The sequence below is a fragment of the Lathamus discolor genome, chromosome 3 (genome assembly GCF_037157495.1).
Source record: "Lathamus discolor isolate bLatDis1 chromosome 3, bLatDis1.hap1, whole genome shotgun sequence".
NCBI classification, from domain to species: Eukaryota; Metazoa; Chordata; class Aves; order Psittaciformes; family Psittacidae; genus Lathamus; species Lathamus discolor.
Window position 1 is genome coordinate 38645098 of NC_088886.1, and position 20941 is coordinate 38666038.

At 42.0% G+C, this 20941-nt stretch overlaps 1 protein-coding gene across 3 annotated transcripts in view; it reads left to right on the forward strand.

Moving 5' to 3' along the window:
* Window positions 1-20941, forward strand: part of VEPH1 (ventricular zone expressed PH domain containing 1) — a 98202-nt gene that overhangs the window by 40326 nt on the left and 36935 nt on the right. For all 3 annotated transcript variants that reach the window (XM_065674700.1, XM_065674699.1, XM_065674701.1), the window contains 4 exons: window positions 594-803; window positions 10353-10573; window positions 17543-17752; window positions 18670-19064. In XM_065674700.1, coding sequence (XP_065530772.1) covers window positions 594-803; window positions 10353-10573; window positions 17543-17752; window positions 18670-19064 — 1036 coding nt within the window. The remainder of the gene's footprint in view (window positions 1-593; window positions 804-10352; window positions 10574-17542; window positions 17753-18669; window positions 19065-20941) is intronic.

Here is a 20941-nt window from a genome sequence, read left to right on the forward strand (position 1 = left end):
CATCCTATTTGTGAGACAATTTTAAAGACTTGAAAATTGTGTTGTTACAAGGAAGGATAACTGGCCTACAGCATTTTTTGTATACAATGAGGACCTTTCCTCAAATTTTTACCTCTGTTCCAGCTATTAACCTTGTCATGTTTAGTTTCCAGTGGAAACCAGAAATTTCAGCTAGTGCTTTTATTTTCTGTATCACTGGGGAAAGCCAAGTCTCACATTGTTTTAATTAATAAAGTATAGGTTTGGCCCAGAGCTAGGGAAATATTTGGGGAGGTTAGGTTTTGTTTTGTTTGGGGTTGATTTTTTTAATGTTTTTTTTAGTCTTTATTAACAATAGGGTATTTCCTTACTTATATATGCATAACTGCAATATTTCAAGGCTACAGTTACCCTTATTCCATATGTTGAGCTGAACTTTGATTGACCTCAGCAACAGCTCTGTGCAAAGGTCGGCAAGGGTGGAAAACTGTTTTACTAAATCAAAGTCTAGTGTTTATTTTTGCCACTCTGATGTACAGTACTTCTTTTGGTTATATGTGTTCACAGCTACAAAATATATTCACAAGCTGTTTCTTTCTGATTTTTTTTAATAGGTGCTGAAAGAGTGTATACCATTTCTATTTGGACACTTGAGAGACCTTAACCATAGTGACATTATTCTAAACATACTTACAGAAATATCCAACTATGAGCCAACAGCCTTAACCGCTTTTCTTCCGATGCTGAAAGAAATTGCTGAGAGTTTTCCATGTTTGATTGGGCAAACAGCAAAGATCTTTGGAGCTGTTGGACATATTGATGAGGTAAGGTCAAAACCAAAAGAAGTTGAGTAGTTTTGGATTGGATTGTTTGGGGGGGTTTGTGTGTGGCTTTTTGTTTGGTTGTTTTTTATTTCTCTATCTTGTATTCTCCTATACATTGAAGTATTCCTTTCTTCATGAGTAACCTACCAGAACATATTCTTGACCATAAGACCATGAGAGGTTTAGACCATAGTACTATCAGTATGGCTAGGAGAGCAGGTAGAACAAAAATCTGATGTGGTATTTATTATGACTAAGACTGTCTTTCTGCCTTCTAACCAAGGAACAATCAGGTAGGGCTGATACAGGGGTAAAGGGGCTCTGCAGAAACAGGGTTTAGATTAATGGGAGAGAAAGTTTGTAAAGAATGTAATGAGCATGAAAAAAAATACTTAAATTCTCATAACTGTAAAGATAAGTATCTAAATTATTGTTGTTATTATTTACTGTGTAAATAATGCATGTGCATGTGTATGTTCTGTTTATATGAACTTTCCTTTTATGGAACGGCTAAACCTCCCATTTGATAAAAGCACATGATTGTCACTGTTCCAGGGGCTTAGCTAAGCTAGGTTGTAGTGTTACCTACATGTGAAATTAAAGGCAGAGAAAAGGAAAACTGTATTTTGCACACCCTTTGTATGATATCATATTTTAGATGCATCGAACCTTCAGAAATGTTGCAATTGTGCAGTGAAATATGAACTTCCTTGTATAGTGTAATCCAGATATTTTGGATTTGTAGCCACAGTTAATTGGATACTTCTGGCAAACGTCTTTATAATGAAAACACTCAGTGGTAATGCTGGGCTTAAGCTTTGTCACAGGACCGTCTTGGTTTGAGATGTAACCCAATGGGAACATGATGCCTAAAATGGATTTATAGTGACTAACTCCTAAACAATTATGGGAATTTCATGGCAGTGTAATGAATTTGCACTGAAGTTAGTAGCTTTGCACTTTAGTTGTAGCTGTGCGGTCTGGATGCAGGAGCTATGTTCACCCAATCCAGGTGCCATGAACAGACCCAAACACATTGTGCATGCAGAAACCACCAGGCAGCTCTCAGGTCACAGAGCTCTCTGCCCTCCCCATAATGCCAGCTCTGACAAGCAGCCCAAAGACCCCTGTGTCTCCAGCAGCAAGGGATGCTACTCATTGTCATGGTTTAAGCCAGACGGTAACTCAGAACCACACAGCCACTCGCTCACTCCCTGCCTTCTTCTCCCCCTGCTCCTGAAGGGATGGGGAGGAGAATCAAAAGAATGTAATTCCCACAGGTTCAGATAAGAACAGCCCAGTAACTAAAGTATAACACAAACCACTACTGCTACCACCAATGATAATAATGATAAGGGAAGTAACAAGGGGAGAGAATATAAAACTAAAAGGGGAAAAGGAAAAGAAAACAATAAATACAAGTGATGCACAACACAATTGCTCACCATCTGCTGACCGATATGCAGCCCGACCTGAGCAGTGATCTGGGCCTTCCAGGTAACTCCCCCCAGTTTATATACTGGGCATGACATGCTGTGGTATGGAATTCCCCTTTGGCTAGTTTGGGTCAGGTGTCCTGTCTCTGCTTCGTCCTGGTTTCTTGTGCCCCTCCTCACTGGCAGAGCACGAGAATGAAAAGTTCTTGGTTGGGGCAAGCATTACTTAGCAACAACTGAAATATTGGTGTGTTACCAGCGTTGTTCTCAGACTAAGGTCAGAAACACAACACTGCACAAGCTACGAAGAAGGAGAAAAATAACTGTTACAGCTGAACCCAGGACACTCATGAAGATCTGATATTAGCCCTGTACTGCTGGGACTGGGAAATGCCTTAGACCCCGACGAGACCTGTCTTACCCTCCTCCTTTTCTGAGCTCTTAAAAATACAGCCTGGAGGAGATTACCATCATGAGCTTGTAAACTGCCTGATTGCTCAAGACCTTGGGTATCCTGAGAACACCAAACTCCTTAAACTTATTTACGGCACATCATGGTCTTTAATGAGATTTTATTTTCATTCCCAGGTATGAGCTTATGTGCCTTTCACCACTGTTACTAGACATTTTCCTTCCACCTCAGATCATGGCTCTCTAAAGGCAAAAATAATGTTCTGCTGAACTCAAAGAGTTTCTGTTAAGTAATTCAAATGTTTATGGCTATGGCAAAACTCAATTATATAGCAGAAAATGAATGGTATGCAATAAATCTAACCAATTGCTGAAGTGTGGCACTAGTGCCTGCCATACAGTAACCTGGATAATTTATTTCAGCAAAGAGCTGAATCCCGCAGTTTCTGTGTCCTTTCAGTGATCCTTGAGGCAAAATTTGCACTAAGTCAACTGGAGTTTGTCAGCAAAAAGGCTGTTGGTTTTGCATTTCCAAATCAGACTTTTTGGTTGTCCTTCCTTTGACTCTGCTGGAGGCCAGTTTGGAGGGAGGAAGGGGGAGAAGTAGCATCATTTTGCTCTGCAGGGGAAAATCCTCCATATATTCATCTTCTGCCTTTAGGATGACAGTTCATCTATTTACTTGTTTAGATACAGATAATAATGCGCTCTCATCAATGACAGTGGTCATTGGAGAATCTCCAGAGAGCCTTTTGCCTCCAGAAAGTAGTTTATTTTGGCCCCTAACCAAAGTTAGTCTCTTGAATCTCAGAGTGGATGTTATTGGAGGGGGCAATCTCTGTGCCCCTGTACAGCAGCTTGCCAGCAGCTGTCATGCATTCAGGCAACAGCTTTGCTCAATGATGAAGGATCAGCAATGCAATTTGAAGCATATTTTCAACATGCTGGAGGGAAGGGACCTTGACACGTTTGAGAGATGGGCCAACACAAACCTCATGTAGTTCAACAAAGAGAAGCACAATACCCTGCACCTGGGCTGGGGCAATCCCAGGCACAGCTACAGGTTGGACAGAGAAGAGATTCAGAGCAGCCCTGCAGAGAAGGACTTGGGGGTGTTGGTCAATGAGAAACTTAATGTGAGCCGGCTTCAGTGTGCGCTCGCAGCCCAGAAAGCCAACCGTATCCTGGGCTGCATCAAAAGGAGCGTGACCAGCAGGTCGAAGGAGGTGATCCTGCCCCTCTACTCTGCTCTTGTGAGACCTCACTTGGAGTATTGTGTGCAGTTCTGGTGTCCTCAACATAAAAAGGACATGGAACTGCTGGAACAAGTCCAGAGGAGGGCCACAAGGATGATCAGGGGACTGGAGCACCTCCCGTATGAAGACAGGCTGAGGAAGTTGGGGCTGTTCAGCCTGGAGAAGAGAAGGCTGCGTGGAGACCTCATAGCAGCCTTCCAGTACCTGAAGGGGACCTATAGGGATGCTGGGGAGGGACTATTCATTAGGGACTGTAGTGATAGGACAAGGGGTAACGGGTTTAAACTTAAACAGGAGAGGTTTAAGTTTAATCTAAGGAAGAAATTCCTTACTGTGAGAGTGGTGAGGCACTGGCAGAGTTGCCTAAGGAAGTTGTGAATCCTCTATCCCTGGCAGTGTTCAAACCTAGGTTGGACAGGGCTTTGGCCTGTCTTTGTCCTTCTAGTGGAAGATGTCCCTGGCCATGACAGGGGAGCCTGATGGGAGGCAGGGAGAAGCTGTGTGAGGCAAGAGCAGAGGGTTGGGGAAGCTCCTCTGCTCTCCTGTTCACTGGCGCAGATGGATGTCATGCAAGTCTTATTTCACTTGTTGCAATAAGGCAAATCCTTTCTCTGTTAGCACTTAGTTTTGAGCATGTATTGGCTGGGCAATGGGTGATCGTTGTGGATGCAGCACAGGAAGGCACTGTGCTTGCTATTTCTACTGATCTTGAGCTTTATATTCATTTAAAACAAAATTTATCTTGTAAGAATCAAAACCAGGTTTGGTTTGGCTTTGTAAATCTTATTTCTGTTGCAAGGGGATGGGGAGGAGAAGTCAAAATCTCATTGGAGTCTGTGAGCCAAATGACATTTGTTGTTCTCTCCTTGTTTACTTACATCACCCACGCAAAATTTACTTTTATGAGAACTGCAGGTGACCACATTTAGTTCTGCATTTACTACTTAAGAGTCAACGTCTAGAAGCTCTACAGCTTATAACTAACTAATCCTCAAATGAGCACAGCTGGGATCAGAACTTAAGGATTTAATTCGGATTCCGTATTTTAGTGTGTCGAACCAGCTCTTCCCAGGCTCTTCTCAGGAGCCTCTGAGGCTCCTTTTCTGCTGTTTTGCTACTTCAAAGGGACTGGATTTATTTTGCTTTTGTTGTTATTGTTTCCTATCAATACCAAGACTAAGCAAGGACCCAACTGGACATGCGTTCCATATATTGTGGAAATTACGGGCTACAGTAATGTTTACAAAGAAATGATTTGCAGAACATTTTCTCCTTGTATTTTTTAATTGTCGGTGTGCGCAGATACGCACAGCTACTGTTACACACGCAGCCTGGGCGAGCCTGCATTGCGTAATTGATTTTCAATCTCTCGTGTAAGTGTCGAGTAACTGGCATTGTCCTGTGTCATATGTCTTATTTTTCTGAGAAGCTGCAAGCCGCTGACTTAGCATCCGACTGCATTCCAGCCTGCTCTGCGTTTGTGGAGATGGCACGCTTTTCATTTGTTTGTAGTAGGTTCAGTTTTAGTGACATCGAGGAGACCTTTTGCTCAATACGAAAAGCAACGCACAAAGATTGGCAGAGGCGAACTTTCCATGAATATCTCCTCTCCTTTCCATTTTGCTGAATAATTCTGAATTAAGACAGATCTGCCCTGACTGAAATGTCTAATGGTTACCAGTGCTCCAGTGGCTGGATTTTGTTTCTGCAATCACCTTTGAACTCTATCAGTCCATGAGACTACTGACATCAGTGTCAGGCTGGCACAGCTCTGTCACCGGACACAGATTACATACGCTGTGGAACCTCACCACTGGACCTTCTCTGGGGGTTTTTGCCTGTTTCCTGTCCTGTCTCCTTTGCTCTGGGCAGAGGAGCCAGGATAGCAGAAAAAGGCTGTGCCTCAAGCTAGGGAGTACATTTGGTGAGAAAACAAAGGCAAGCTTTCCAGGTGAGGAGAGGCCCAAGCACAGTACAGAGGAGCTTTGGGGTAGCCTGAGGAGCAGGAGGTCTCGGGCACTGCCTGCAGTCTGCTGGTGCCCCAGCACTGCCTGCGAGGAGTCGGGCAGCCACCTCTGCCAGCATGACTGCTCTTTGCTGGAAGACCTCGTGTCTCCTGCCTTTCCTTGGCGGGGAGCAGTGTGTCTGTATTGCTGGTGCTCTCCAAGGGTTTGAATGTGCTTCCTGCGCTGCCACGCTGCCACTTCAGTAATTCCCTCTGATAACAAATCGTACAGAAAGAACCTTAAAATATGCTTGGGTGATGGCTGAGTATTGCGTGCTGGAGCCAAGGCGAGTCACTGTTTTGGGTGCAAAAGTTATGAGAGAGTTGCTGGGGCGGAGGGGGGTGTGTGTTAAAGTTTCCCATTTTCTCCTTATGGAATGCTTGTGTTTCATGGGGCTTTTACCTCTCTGTGGTGTGGGATGTGCTTTGCTGCCCCACATCACCTGGATGTTTTCACATAGCAAGTTCTCCCTTCACAGACATTATAACTGATGATCTTTCTCTCGCCTTCTATTTGTGAGTTTTGTCTCTTTGCCCTAAGAATTTTCATTTTATTTTATTTTATTTAGCTCAGGAGAACTTGAGTGGTTTGTGGCCTGCAGTTTTGTGGTGGGGGGGGTATGAGGAGCTATTAGTGGGACATTCATTGGTCCACAATTGCCTGAGGTTGCATCAGACCATATGTGGTGACTGAAGGGTCTTTGTGAATCTTGTGTATTTAGTAACACAGTGGATCTCCCATAGTCCTCCTTTTCACTTGTAAAGGTTTTGTTTGCTTTACTCTGGTGGTTCCTTGTGCATAACTTGCCCCCACCCTCTTGTGAGTCAAGAGAAGACAGGTCGTGTCTGGATGCTCCTATGCAGATCAGGCTTCTTGAAAGGCAAAAATACCAATGGATTCCTCTGATGCATGGGGCATCACTCACTGCAATGCAGACAATCAACCTATGATAAAATAACCAGGAAAACATCTGGCATCATAAAAGATGGACAGATCTTAAAGGCTCAGTATATAACAATGACTGCACCCACAAGAAAGAATTAAAATAGTGCTCTGATCTGTAAGTGTAACTGAGAAGTGCAAGTGTTAGTGCACCCAGTGTTTAGACCAGGTCCAAGTAGAACCCTGCAAGCAGCAAAATGGTCCCTGTAGACCACTGCTGATGGTGGTGTCTCACAGCCCACTCTGGCAATGCCTTCCTGAAAACCTCTCTTGTCACTTCTGCCCCTCTTCCTTTTCCTACACTGGAGCCATGTTATAGATATGCTGTTATTTCTTACTTAGACACGAACCAGCATCTCCTTCCTGGCCAAGCAAAACAAGTGGGACATGGATCGACAATGGTAGTGTTGGAATTTTGTTTATTGATATTTTGACCCTTTATGGTACAGAATGCAAATATGAGCAGAAAATCCTTTCTGCTTGCTTCTAGAGACAACCTCTTATGCTTTCCCTGAACTGCTCTTTCCACCTTGGCAGTTCAGACAGACCCCTGGAGAGATGAGAGGTTTGGCTGAAAAGAGATCCTTTTATTTAAAGGTTGCCCTCCTGTTTACACACGCCACTTCTGTTGATGTTAGTGACAGTCTCCTGGGTGAACTTGAAATCAGACCTTGTCCCTTAACCATAAATTTGTGCAAAGCAAAACACCATCTTGGGGCATAGGTCAATTGAACATTTTAATAGTTGGGTTTGGGGTTTTTTTTGCCATCACTTATGTTTGAACCAACTGGAAATTGGAATTACTTCTGAAAGCCTTGTGATCTCTTGTTGCAGTCTTCTGGGCCTGATTTTAAGATAAAGCAAAGTACTTTGCCACACCTCATTGCTTGTGGTTTAGATCTTCACCTGCTGGCAGATACAATGTCATAACACGCAAGGGATGCTTATAAAAAATACACGAATGCATAAAATAGGCATTGTTAAAATAACAATGGGTTATGCACATCCAAAGAGGCTGCCTGAAAATTTTTGGATAAAAACTGTGTCAGGGATAATGACTGCTTTCATGTTGAATTATTTTGCTGCAATTTTGTTTTGTGTAACAGTTACACATTATATTACTCAGTAGTTTATTGTTCTTTTACTTCACTCCAGGCGAAGCATTTCAGCATGGCTGGAGTCCAGCTGGATCAAAGTGACATGAAAATGGTCAAAACTTCTCTTCCAGTTAGTCTGCTGCACAGTTTGTTTAGGAAACAAAAATGTGTTTTAAATGTTAATTGAGCCTGTGTTTATCTCTTGGAGGGAGGATCATCTTCCAAATAAACCAGTGAATACGTACCAAAAAGTCAACCTCTTAAGCCATTGAGAAAAAAAAGGCTTATTCCATCACACCACCCCAGCCCATCTGAGGATGTAGCTGTAGTTTTTCTTCATATGGCTGAAGGGAAGCAATTTGTCTGATATGCTCTTCTCATTTATCTCTGTCACGCCACGGTGTAGCAGATCCTTTTTTGTTTGAAATAAGTTGACTTTTTCTTCAAAAAATGTCTGTCTTGTGATGCTCAGGCCATGTTCTGCCAAAATCCCCCATGTATTTTATAGCCCAGCTGTATTTAGAATCAAACTTTCAGCGATGTTTTCTCTCCCGTTATGAGGTCCCAGAAGAGAAGAGGCAATAATGCTATTGCCCTGCAGTGTTTGGAGTACATGTATGGCACACAACTTCCTCTCCTTTTCTGCTAATATTCTGGGAAGAAGATTATTTTTTATTTTTGCTTTTGCTTGCATTTCAGCACAAGCTCTAAAAGCAAAATATTTCCCCATTTCTGTACCAAGCGGATTTCGCTGAGCACAGACATACCCAGTTACCCCAGTGGAAGATCTGATACGAGCTCCTAAGTTAATTGCTGCTTTCCCTGCTGCTTTTCCCACTTAGACATTTTTAGGACTTTGGGACCTGATACACTGATAACAGAAGAATCCTAATGCATTTCTTCACCTTTGGGATTTCTGGTTTAGTTTGTGAATTTGTACACATACATACAGAAATAGTTGGAACTGGAATTGCGTGCCCTTGCCAAGCAGAGGTGATAAAGTATCTATGCTAGAAAATACTTGCATATTTAATATTATTATCTGAAATAGCCCCTTTAATCCTAATTTGTGGGGGATGCAATCTTGCTGATAAATTGGCAAGATCACATCCCCCTGAAAAACTGACTAGCAAAACTTCGGCTACAGAGGGCATATCAGACTTCAGTGCATTGGCAGTGATTGATACAACTTGCCAGACAGCACCTTATCGCATGTGATAAGATCTTAAAACAAAATCTCATTTTAAATGTCTCTTTGTTGCAGTGTTAGTCACAGGTCTAATCCGAGTGTTTCTCTTAAATGAATTGCTAAGAAAGGAGAGAAACCATGTGATTTATGAGGTACTTTAACCTCTCACCATTAGCACAAAGAGATACTGATAGTCCCCTGGCTCCGGCACACTGCACCTCACTCCTCTGCTGATGCTGTGCCGGAGGTGTCCTGCTCGGGCTGTGCAGCATCGGTGACAAACAGGCTTTTAGGTGACACTGCTAAACATAGCAAATCAGCAACATCCAACAGCTCCAGAAAGGAAGTCATGATTGGGAAATGTTTTATGGTCTGAGAAATAAATCTTCACTCCTTGCAAAATTATTTGTAACAACTAGTGGCATATGCAGAATTCACTGCAATTGTCTGATGCCCCGTGATTATTTGCAGTTATGGAGTGGAGAGTAACACGGGAAAAGCAAAAATCTGGACATTAGCTCATTAATACGGTGGGGCTGTAATGAAGACACAAAACTGCAGCTGGCTGTGGGTCATGCAATGCCACAAACTAGCACAGACCTCAGCTGCAGGGTCCATTGAGACACGTTTGTGTCTCTGCCAATACCTTTGTAAGCTCAATGTGCAACAGGTTGGGTACAGCCATGAGAGAAAAGACCCTCGAGCAGATGATCCTGTGAACTTGAGCAGTGTGCATGAGTGCGTGACCCCTTACAAGAGAGTATGCCTGCCACAAACAGCAAGGAATAAAGCAGAAAAAGGGCACAGAAACTGGGTATAGGAAGGTGAAGTAGCTTGGCCAGACTCATAAGGCTTATCAAAGGAAAAAGGGGAGCTAGGTCCACTGCTGGTCACTGACCCAGGCTGATCAACCATGCTAGCAACGCAGGCTGCTTCAGAAAGGCTTTAGGGACTCTGACTCTTAAGACTGAAGAGGACACAAGGTGTACTAAAGTTAGGCTGGGTTAAGTAATACCAAGAGGAATAAACGTAATGTCAACAGTACACAAAAATAAACTGTGTTTGATGCAGTTGTCTTTTTGTTGTTTATCATGGGGTAGCCACTATTCCCCAATGACGTTTTAATCAACAGCATGCATGCAAATGTCCCTTGCACAAGCAAACAATGAATTAATTTGTTTAAAATTGTTCTTCTCTTCTTACATTTTCTAGGAGCGAGCCAGAATATGCCTGATGTATTTAGTGAACCAGCTGGCCAACATGGAGCACTCATTTCACCATATTCTTTTGCTGGAAATTAAGAGTCTAACTGACACTTTCTCAAGCATCTTGGGCACCCAGAGCAGAGATATCTACCGCATGAGCAACAGTTTCACAGCCATAGCCAAGCTCCTCATCCGACAGCTAGAGAATGATAACACGTCTGGAGCCAGGTAAAGCTTGTTTTTGTATGATAAAGCTACAGCCATCTTGATGGCCGTGTGAGAAAACATAAATTTATATTAAATATACTCAAGTTGCAATGAACGAACAATCAGCTGAAAGTAAAATTACTGCAGTTCCTGTAAGTCACTACATTGCCATTTTCATATTGATCTTGATATCTTTCTTGTATCATTCCAGTATATACTTTGGATCGCGTTACTTATAGGGTCAGGTAAGCACGCAAAATAGTTTGCCAACACCTGATGGGCAACATCCCTAACCTGAGGCATGCATTTCAAATGCAGACATAAGGATGACTGACACTGAAGTAGAATTCTGTTATTAAAGGGTGGCAGTAAGAGCTGCGGGTGCACTGCAGACACCAGCTTTGTGCTGCCAGGCAGAATGACCGCCAAACTTCATACACCAGAAATTGTGTCATTTGGCACTGAAGAATAAAGAAGCTGTTTAAGTTTTAGAACTAAAAGGATAGGAAGAAAGCCATGTCTCAGATAAGTAGACTAAGGCAGTCTAAAATTTTTCAGTTAAAAATAAATCGGTGAAGTCAGGCTACGCAGTTATCGTTGAGTTTATTCTAGAAGATAGCCACTGAGGGTGATGAGAACAATGACTGGCATAGCTGCCTCGTAAAGGTTTACTAAAAAAGGTCTGAGAAAAAACTTCTCAAGCTTGTACGAAAAGATGTTCTGTTCACTCAGCTTCTTTTAAACGTGTCTCAGCCTCTTTTAAATGTGTATCCTAAAGTTAAAGCATTTGGAGTGTCCCTGCATTCATCAGTAAAAGTACAAGTGTTATTTAAATATATGGTAGTAGTCGCTTTTAATTAGGGAAGGACTTATAATTAGCATTGTGTATACTGAAGTAGGTCAAGAGGGTACAAAGGAATAGTAATTCTTTGAAAAAATTTAACACAGATGTCAGAAAACTCGTAACCATGAGGGATAGCCTTGGAGACAGACTTGCAGCGTTGGAGCCAAAACACTGAGGTCATTCAAGAAACAATTAATTGGTATCCTGGAGAGAGTTAAAAATGAAAAAGGAGCGGAGCCCTGATATAGCTCCTCATTTTACAAGGCTGTAAGAAAACTTCACCTGGTGGCTGTAATCTCAGCTGAAATCAAGCCCTCAGCACTCGTGTATATAAATCTTCATTGGAGATAGTGAAAAAACTGAAGTGGAGATAGTAAAATGAGCATGCAATGACATACACGTTTTCCAAACTAGTCAAGTTCAACTGGGACAGATGTCGCTTAGTAAAGGGGACCAGAAGAATGTCACGTATTTTGGGAACCACAGTGGAGCAGGACAGGAATTGAGGCTTCAGTAATAAAGTATAATAATTATTCACAGAACACATTGTGGTCCCTTGATTTACAGTAGAAAAATTATTTGTTAAAATGTGATATTTCTATTCCTTATTATCTCATGTGCTTAACATTTATCTCTAGAGCTGATAAAAACCAGTAAAAAGCAAGAAAAGGTTTAATTAAAATGTTGTTGCCTCCCTGTTCCTCTCTAAAATTCCCCTTTGTTAAGGAATTTACTGAGGAGTAGAAGCTTCTTTGTCTGCGTGAGTGTGGTTACAGATGCAAGATACTGTTTGGTTGGAGAGTCTTGGTGGGGAGAAGGGAGGTAATTATATTTTTCAGTGGATTTTTCAGAAGATATCCTTATTTTGCCTCGGGAGAAAAATTCTGCTGCTTCTACTGAGCATGAAAGGAAAACGCTTTGGTTGTTTGCTTGTTTAAGTTGTATTTGCTTCCACATGGCAAGTTTGAACATAGCCATGCATGTAAGTGAGTGAAAAGGTACTGCCTTCTTTGGAGTCTAAGAGTTGCCATGGGGTCCAGGGGCCAGACTCTGGAGGATAAAAAGTAGGGGCAGACCATGAAAACGCACCCACCTCATACCAGGCCTGCAGTGGGGCTGCTCGGAGGTTATTCTGGTTTAAGGAAGGACATTCCTCCTTTTGGTTTTATTGGGTTTTAACATTTCCGTGGATAAATTGCTGCTATTATGAAACCGGACAGTCCCTGTGATGCAGCTGTACTTGCTGCAAGGAGGCTGTGAGTGTAGCCAGAAGTGTTGGGAAGGAAAACCTGTTCCCGTTGCTCCTCTGGGTAAGGACCAGTGTCTCAGGATGTCTGCTGCAGCGGAGTCTGCCTTGCACACAGCTGTCTCAAGCCAGTGGCAGGGCCTGGACCCTTTCAAACAAACCTTCCTGAAATTTTTTCTTATTCTCCATCTGCTGCTTGATATTTAAATTATTATTTTAATTGTAATTTTATCCCCCACCAGTCATCTGTGACGCTGGTTGCTTGCAGCTGTCATCGTTCTGTTATCGCAGCATGGCTCTGAGAGGTCACAGTGAAACCCTGACTTTTCACAATTATACTTTTTAGGTATTTGGTTTTATATTTCAGATCTGTATCAAGCAAAGTATCAGCTAATTCAGACAAGAGCAAGTACGACAGCAAGTAAGGCTAAAATAAGAATTCTTCACTAATTTGATTAATCAGAGTTTATTCTGACTTGTACTAGCATAAGTGGGACCAGTCCAGACACTGGCAAGGAAATACCCTCCTAGCTCCAGAGCTGCTGCAGTTACTGAACTGCAGTGATTTTTTAAAGAGCAGCAATCCAGAATATTTGTGCTGCGAAAGGAAAACAGGATTTTAAAATGTGTGGCTGGATTATAACCATTCCTTCCAGAATCGTGTGTTTACATAAGAAGAAACTGATTTCTTTAGAGCGATGGCTGGCTTGGAGTTGTTTGACACAGGGAATTTTACATGCAGTTAGTGGGGAATATAATTAAAACCATGTGATGCTCTGTTGCCCCTTACTGTCGCAAAATTGCAAGTTATTCAGTCTCAGAGGTACTTTTAAAGAACATGGAGTTTTAATGGACTGATTCAACCCAGAAGGACAGCATGGTCCATTGAAAGAAGGCGAGAAACAAAAGTAAGGTAATTAAATGACACTTCCAAGTCCTCGATCTGGGTAAGAACAGAGAATAACAGGCTATACCACTGCTGCTCACTTTAGTGTAGTGATTGGATGAAATTATCTTTTTTTTCCTTAAGGGAGAGGATAGGTCTAGCACATGGCATCATTTGGTATTCCTTTGCCATTCATTTGCCTTTCATTTTCTATAGTGTTCTTTAAATCAACGTGTAGTAGTGAAGAGAGCTATAATAGCATCTAAGACTTTCCTGTCTTGGTAAGGTATTATGGTGTGATTTAATTCAGCACAAGCACCAAGAAGCCTGTCTGAATGCAGCATCCCTTGCCACTTCATGTCCTGCCTGGCTCCCAGGAGCAGCTGCCCTGCACGCAGCACCTGCCACTGCCTGCTGTCTGTGTTCGTCAGCATCAGCTATTGAAATGTTCTGGCTTCTACCATCAGTACCTGTGAGTGCAGAGGCTGTGAGTGGCATTGCCTGTGAAGTGACAGAGGATGCAGCCTTCAGCTCCCTGTGGAACCTCAGCCTTGAATATTATCTGGCTGATAGTGTTTCCATGATACTTCCTAGCAATAATTTGGAAGCTCCTGATGGGCTTCCCAGCCATGACCCAGAGGTTTTGACATTGCCGTCACTGTCCACCACTTGTCTTCTTCAAGCCTGCAGGTCCATTGTATTTGAGGAGATGATTATGCCTGTTCAATGATGAACCCCAAGGACTCACAGTTGATCCATTTGTGTTGCCTCCATCCACAGAGTTGAAGCCCTGGAAGCAATCCCATCTCACATGTATTTTTAGTAATTTCCATTTGTGTATACTCTTTTTCCCATTTTAAGCACCTGACTGGTGTTGTTATAATGGTCCTGGTGGTCTGGAGAAATGTTTTGCAAATTAATGTATCACTCTTGACTTGCTGACCTGTATACTTAGGTCTCTTTCTAAAGAGAATGTTAAAGCTGTGAAGTGCTGAGTAACATAGTACTGTCTTTTCAAGCCAGGTCCTTACGATTTCTTTATAGGTTTGTGCATCCTTTTCCTCTCAAAAACAGCCTGAGCTTTGGTGTAAGCTGATCCTGCTCCAGCAGCCTCAGCAATGTACTGAATGTCTCCTGCCAAGATTTCAGACAATAGTTTATTTTACTGTTGCTGGAAGGGGAGGCCAGCAAGAAGGCCTGCCAGGCATCCTGTTGGGCACAGGGTGGAGGCTTCATTGAATGTTTCACTTGGGGTATGTGCTTTTGGCTTCCTGGGAATTGATAACATGTAAAGCAGGTACATGTGAGAGGCTTGCCCAGGGCTGAGCGCTCTGACTTCCTCATATAGTGCTTGCAGTTGCCCTGAAACAGCAGGGAACAACCAGGCCAAAACCAAGGTAGTGGCTTGAGGAACACCAGGCAACAATGAGCCTTCTATGCACTAACTTACTGCTGCTTCACGTATGGCAAATAGGGTTCATCAATGTGTTTCTTTAGGAGAAGGATTTTCCTGTATTTCCTTCAGAAAGACACCAGAGTTCAACAGGAGAATGATGGACAAAAACATGCTGTTGTAAAAGGCCATTTTTATTTCCAAACATCATCAGGGCTTGCTGGTTTGGGTCTGTCATTCAAAAACCACATCAGCCCATCAGTCCCCTCCTTGGGGCCAGAGGGCTTTTTATGTATTTACATACACAACAAGACATTTTTCTTAGCACATAGTTCCCACAATGGAGCAGCGTTAGGAGTAATCTTGGAGTGACAGCTTTCTAACGAATTAAATCTTGTTCCAGATCTCCAGACAGATTCGTTAGTAAAGGTCAAACCGTGGGTCTTAATTACAGAAGAATATTTTTTTCAGTGTTCTGCACTGTTAATATCTTCTGAGATCTTGCCTAAATTAAAAACAAGACAAAACTTACCAACTCCTCTGAGAAACATCCTGAGCTGCCTTTATCAAAACCAATGAAAAAGCGCATTTTGTGATGCAGGATTTGTGACTTTGGTTTTGGGGTTTTTTTAGCATGCTTTTTTGTTTCCTCAATTGGTAATTTGCCGTATTTGGGAGTTTTTAATAGGCTTCCCAACTGTGAGCATGACACGTTGAGACTCTGCTGCTTTGAAAGGCTGTGTTAAAACTCTTATTTGTGGCTTTCCATATCCGTATTTTACAGATTCAGCTATTCAGATGTTTCCTCATCAGGGAAAAAAACAACCGCCACCAAACAAGCAAACAAACAAACAAACACAAAGAAATGGTCAGAAGTAAAATGAGCTCTAAAGAGCTGTGGGTAGAATTTAAAAAGTAAATACTGTCAAATACCCCTTAATTCCCTGAGATTTCCAATTGTCTTCGTACTGTCTTCATGATTTTTTGGTCCAGTTTACTCCATAGTTGCAGGAGTAAGATGGAAACATGGAAATCCCCAACAGAAGGCACCTGCCTGAAGAAGAGGGGAAGAAGCAACAGTGGTTTTGCCACATGTGCTGTTGGTGCCCCAAGATATTCAGTCCTGGTGTTGCATAAAGACCAAGCAGCATCTTCAAAGAAGAATACAGATATCCAAGGGTTAGGTCTCTGGCAAATGGGTCAATATTTGGAGAAGCCGAGTCTCACTGTGGGCTGTGAGCTGTATTGGATCCTACCAGCAAACTCCATTTTCAGAAGCTCAGTTTTGGGGAATCCGGCAGTCAGACTGAAAACCTTAACCTAGGAAACCTGGATTTGGGCACAGAAAAGGCTGCACTTGGAATAGGGTACAACACTGGTGTGCCTGCCCTTGCCCTGGTAAGAGGTGGTGGGTCTGTCACCCTGGGATCCTTCTGCAGAGGGCTTCTGCTGTGCCCTGTGGCTTTGGCAGTAGCGATTACTGCCCCTGCAGCACCATGGCTGGGCCTCCAGCAAAGACAGTATTTTTCACTGATCAAAAGACATTTTAATGGCTAGAAAGCAAATTTTTAACAGCACTATATCTGACAGCAGATTTCTTTTTGTTCCTTAAGATTAACAGCTTCCCTTAAATTTATTTTAAAGTTATCTTCAAATTATAGAATTGTAGACTAGTTAAGGTTGGAAAGGACCTCCAGATCATCTAGTTCCAACCCCCTGCCATGGGCAGGGACACCTTACACTAAACCATGCTACCCAAGGCTCTGTCCTACCTGGCCTTGAACACCGCCAGGGATGGAGCATTCACAGCTTCCCTGGGCAACCCATTCCAGTGCTTCACCACTCTTACACCAAAGAACTTCCTCCTTATATCCAATCTAAACTTCCCCTGTTTAAGTTTTAACCCGTTACCCCTTGTCCTATCACTACAGTCCCTAATGAAGTGTCCATCCCTGCATCCTTTAGGCTCCAAAATTTTGTGTTAAAAGATTGTATTTCAAAGCTAACGTAACAGTCAACTTTAAAATAAAACAGCTTGTCCTGCAGTCCTACTAAGTTCATTTTAACTTGTTGTTTTCTCTTTTGCTGAACTTCAGTCACATTGCTTAGAACTTTTATTGAGCCTGTTTCTGTACTTGTGCTGAGTTTTGAGAGATGTTTTTCTTACTCAGAATACAATAATTCAGTAGGAACTGCATGTACTTTTGTCAAACTTTTAAAACCACAGGCTTGTATAAACTCTGCAATTAGCTTGACTTCAAGTTTATTAAAATAATGTAGTAAGTTGCTGTTTAGCAAGCTAGAGAGAATGGTTTAAATTCAATTGAAAAACTTTTCGCTATGGGACCACAGGGTAAAGAGCGTGGTTTTGCTTATGCAGATACAGCACATACAGGTTCTTTTCTGGTACTGTCAGAGATGTTTAATGTTTCTGATCCATCTGACAGAGACATTGATTCAGAAGATGCTTTTGGAAATGATTAATCAACCTCTAGGAGAATCTCTGCTGAAACATAATTATTTTACCAGAAACATAATAAAGGTCACAGGCAGAAATGCAGCATCAGCATCACTATGAACACAGTGTGCCAGAGTTAAATCTCTGCTTTCTACTTCCTTAGGATGGAAAACGATACTGAAACAGAATCTCCTGCACCAGTGGATGATTTAAAATCTGTTATGAATGGAAGTGAAGAGGATGAAAAGCTTCAAGTTAAAATACAGGCTTTTGAAGAGAAAATAAATGTCGACAACGGTACTCCTGGCTCAGTGCGGAGATACAGTTTAGGCCAGGTTTCTAAAGAAGAAAGGAAGGATATGAGATTTAACAGGTATGGCTCTGTAAAATGTGTGTGTGCTTTTCATGAATATAAGTTTATTAGTTTTGCAATAAAACTTTATGCAAACGTTGAGTATTTGTCCCACTTGATGCCTTTGGGCATCGTAATTCTAATTTTAACTAAGTCTCATACTCATGAATTCAAAGGCTAGATAAAGCTTTCCTGAATTATTTATTTAATCTCTTGTGCCCTACACCAGTACAGGGGATGGGAAAATGTTTGCATACAGATATTACTAGAAAGGAAAATATGGAAACTTTTCTTGAGTATTATTGCTATCAATAAGTATCAAATGTTTGAATGAAGTTTTGCCTGTATGCCGTGAGATGAGTACGACTCTTCTGGGACCCTGGGTTAGATAGCAGCTCAGACAGCAACATGCACCCGCAGTGTCTTTAAGTTGCCTCTGCACTGCAGCTTCGCAGCAGAGCTTTTCTCTTCCTGCTCCGGTATTTGCCTTTTCAGCCACTTCACTTCTACCCTTTTTATTCTTACAGAGGCTTAACTTCATCCTCAGCATATAGGTATGGGCAATGAAGAACTGGAAGCTGAATCTTGGTTCAGTTAAATGGCACTGGATGGTATTTTTATGATGTGCTCAACAATACGTATATTCCAGTCCTGGGGTTATAAGTTTCTTGCGCATAGGCTAACTATCTTCCTCCATGGCATGCAGATGTTGTGATATACAGATATTATTTAGTTTCATTTGCTTATTAAAGCTGTGGCTTGGATTTTGCTTTTGAAATGCATATCTACCAAAAGATACTTGCTTCTGGCTAAGTGAGCCCCACGCTCAGCTGTCTGAGCCAGCTGCACAGAGGTAACTCAGAAGAGCATGTGTCTGGGTGATTTTTGTGTCTGACCTCTACTCCAAAACATTTGTCCTTTCCTTTATCACCTTCCAGGTCCAAAAGCCTCGCTTTGCATGCAGTCCGCATGAAGGGCGTAAACACAGAATGTGGGCTGGACGAGGACAATGGGGAGATAACTGCTGGTATCTCCTTCTCCGAGATCTACATTAGCCAAGAAAATGACAAATTGCCTTTCAGTGTTGATACTGAAGCAATGCAACTGGGAAACTCTTTGGTTTCACACCAAAGTATCGATTACGTGGAATCAGCAAATTTGCCAGACTCTCCTAAAGAAAAGGCCCTCGAAGGAAGCACAGAGGCAGTGATGAGCCCCAAGGAATACCAGGATAAGCTCTACTTACACTTGAAGGAAAACCTGGGTAAAGTGAAAGCGTATGTCACAGAGATGGGGAGAAAAATTCCTATCCCTGATCAGTGTGTTGTTGAAGGTAAGAGCTCCAAGCCTTCCCAGTTACGAGAACTTTAACACTATGCTGAAAGTCCTGTCAAGGTCCAAGCAAATGGGTAGCAAGACCCTCTAGCACAGAGCTCATGGATGGAGAAGAACATTAGTTTTATAAAACAGTGTCATTCCCAAACTGCAGTGTTTTGAAATCTTCCAGGACTGTTGTTGTTTTCCTTCAGGGATATACCTTTTGGCTGCCATAGGGAACAAACCCCAAGCACTCTGGAAAAGGGCAGGAACTGTCACACTGAGCTGAAGAGATGTTGCTGTTGGCTAGGGATGGCAATGCCTCTGGACATGTCTGTAGGGCAGAAAATCAAGGGGAATGTCACCCGGCTCCAGGCTCTAAGTTATGGAGCTGTGTGAACAGTTGTGGAGAGTCAAGTACCACAGACTGTGTGTGCCACAGTTGTACTTGGCCACACAGGTGTATGGATAAGCACATGCTAATATTTAAGCCTCCTTCTTGGCCTGCTGGGCTAGTGTAGAGCAGATCTGTGTCTCCTTCCTCATTATCATGATATCATCAAATCAGGACCCTCAGGTCAGCACATTCGAGTCTAGACATAAAGCTCCTTGGGGGCACAACAGAATGAGATCCCCAGTGCGTCGGGTTGGATCCTATCTCACCACCTCCCTGGGGTTGTTTAATGTTTTCTGCTTTCATCAGGGGTGGCATTTGTTTTCAAGGGCGAGAAAGCTGGGTTTATGAGACTGCGGGGGAGGTGGGCAATGCACTGCTTGATGGGTCTTTGATACTTCTCTTTGAAGTAAATACTTTGAGTTGGTTTGTGAGACTCTTATTTACATGGTTTTGCATGCACCTAACCACTTGCTGGTGGCTGTGAACTATTCACAGCTCAGCCCTTCAATGGACCATGTTGATTCCAAAGAGTAGGTGACTCCATAAATCAAATTGATTTACAGCTACCAAACACCTCATCTTCTAATACTACAGAACTTCAGATCTATCAGATATCAACTTCTGTGGATAAAATAACTTTAAAAGATAAAAAAACTTCTGTGGTCAAGAAGTTGAAAAGCAGTTTCTACCCATAAAAGGGATATAACTGTATTTTAAAAGCTTATGTTTCTGAATAGTTTTCTAAATATCTTAAATTTGACATTTACTGCTTGAAATAGTTATTTGACACAATTAATGATAAAGCTTTTATTCTGTAAAGTTGCAGTGGAAACATGAGAGTGAACAAGTTGGCTTTTCAAGTGCTGAGTGCTATGACCTTGCATTAATCAAATGCAGTAAGTTCAATATTTCTAAATGCATTGCTCAGTTTCCTTTCTGAAGTACTTATTATGATATGTTCTAAGCATGTGACTATTTCTAAATTCATTCAAACTATTGTAATTTCCTGAAAATCCTCGACTAGCATTCTTAGGGAAATTCTTTGAGTAGGGACACATGTGCAGATCAGGAGATTTATGTGACTCATTCTAAATATGTTGAAGAAATCTGGCTCATTACTCAGGGGGATAGCTTTGTTAATATTTCAGATATTAAATAAATCACCCCATAAAAATTTTCAGTTATTGGACTCCTGTGATTCCTGCACACTCTAAAGGCCTATTCAAATGTGTAGGGCTTACTTCTCAAATAGGATATTTAGAAAATAGTAACATAATTCTAGAAAATATTAATATACATAGTTGGCTAATTTTGCATTGCTTATATAGTTTGTTGAACTGGAAATTTAATATGTAAACCATGTGAAATATTAAAAGATATGCACTTAAGAGCACTCTCCCATGAAACAGAGTACTTGAAATAGTGGCAAAATGTGTTGCAAGAATATAGCCCTGCAGTATGCTAATAACGGAGGGTGAAAATTTCCCCACATACCC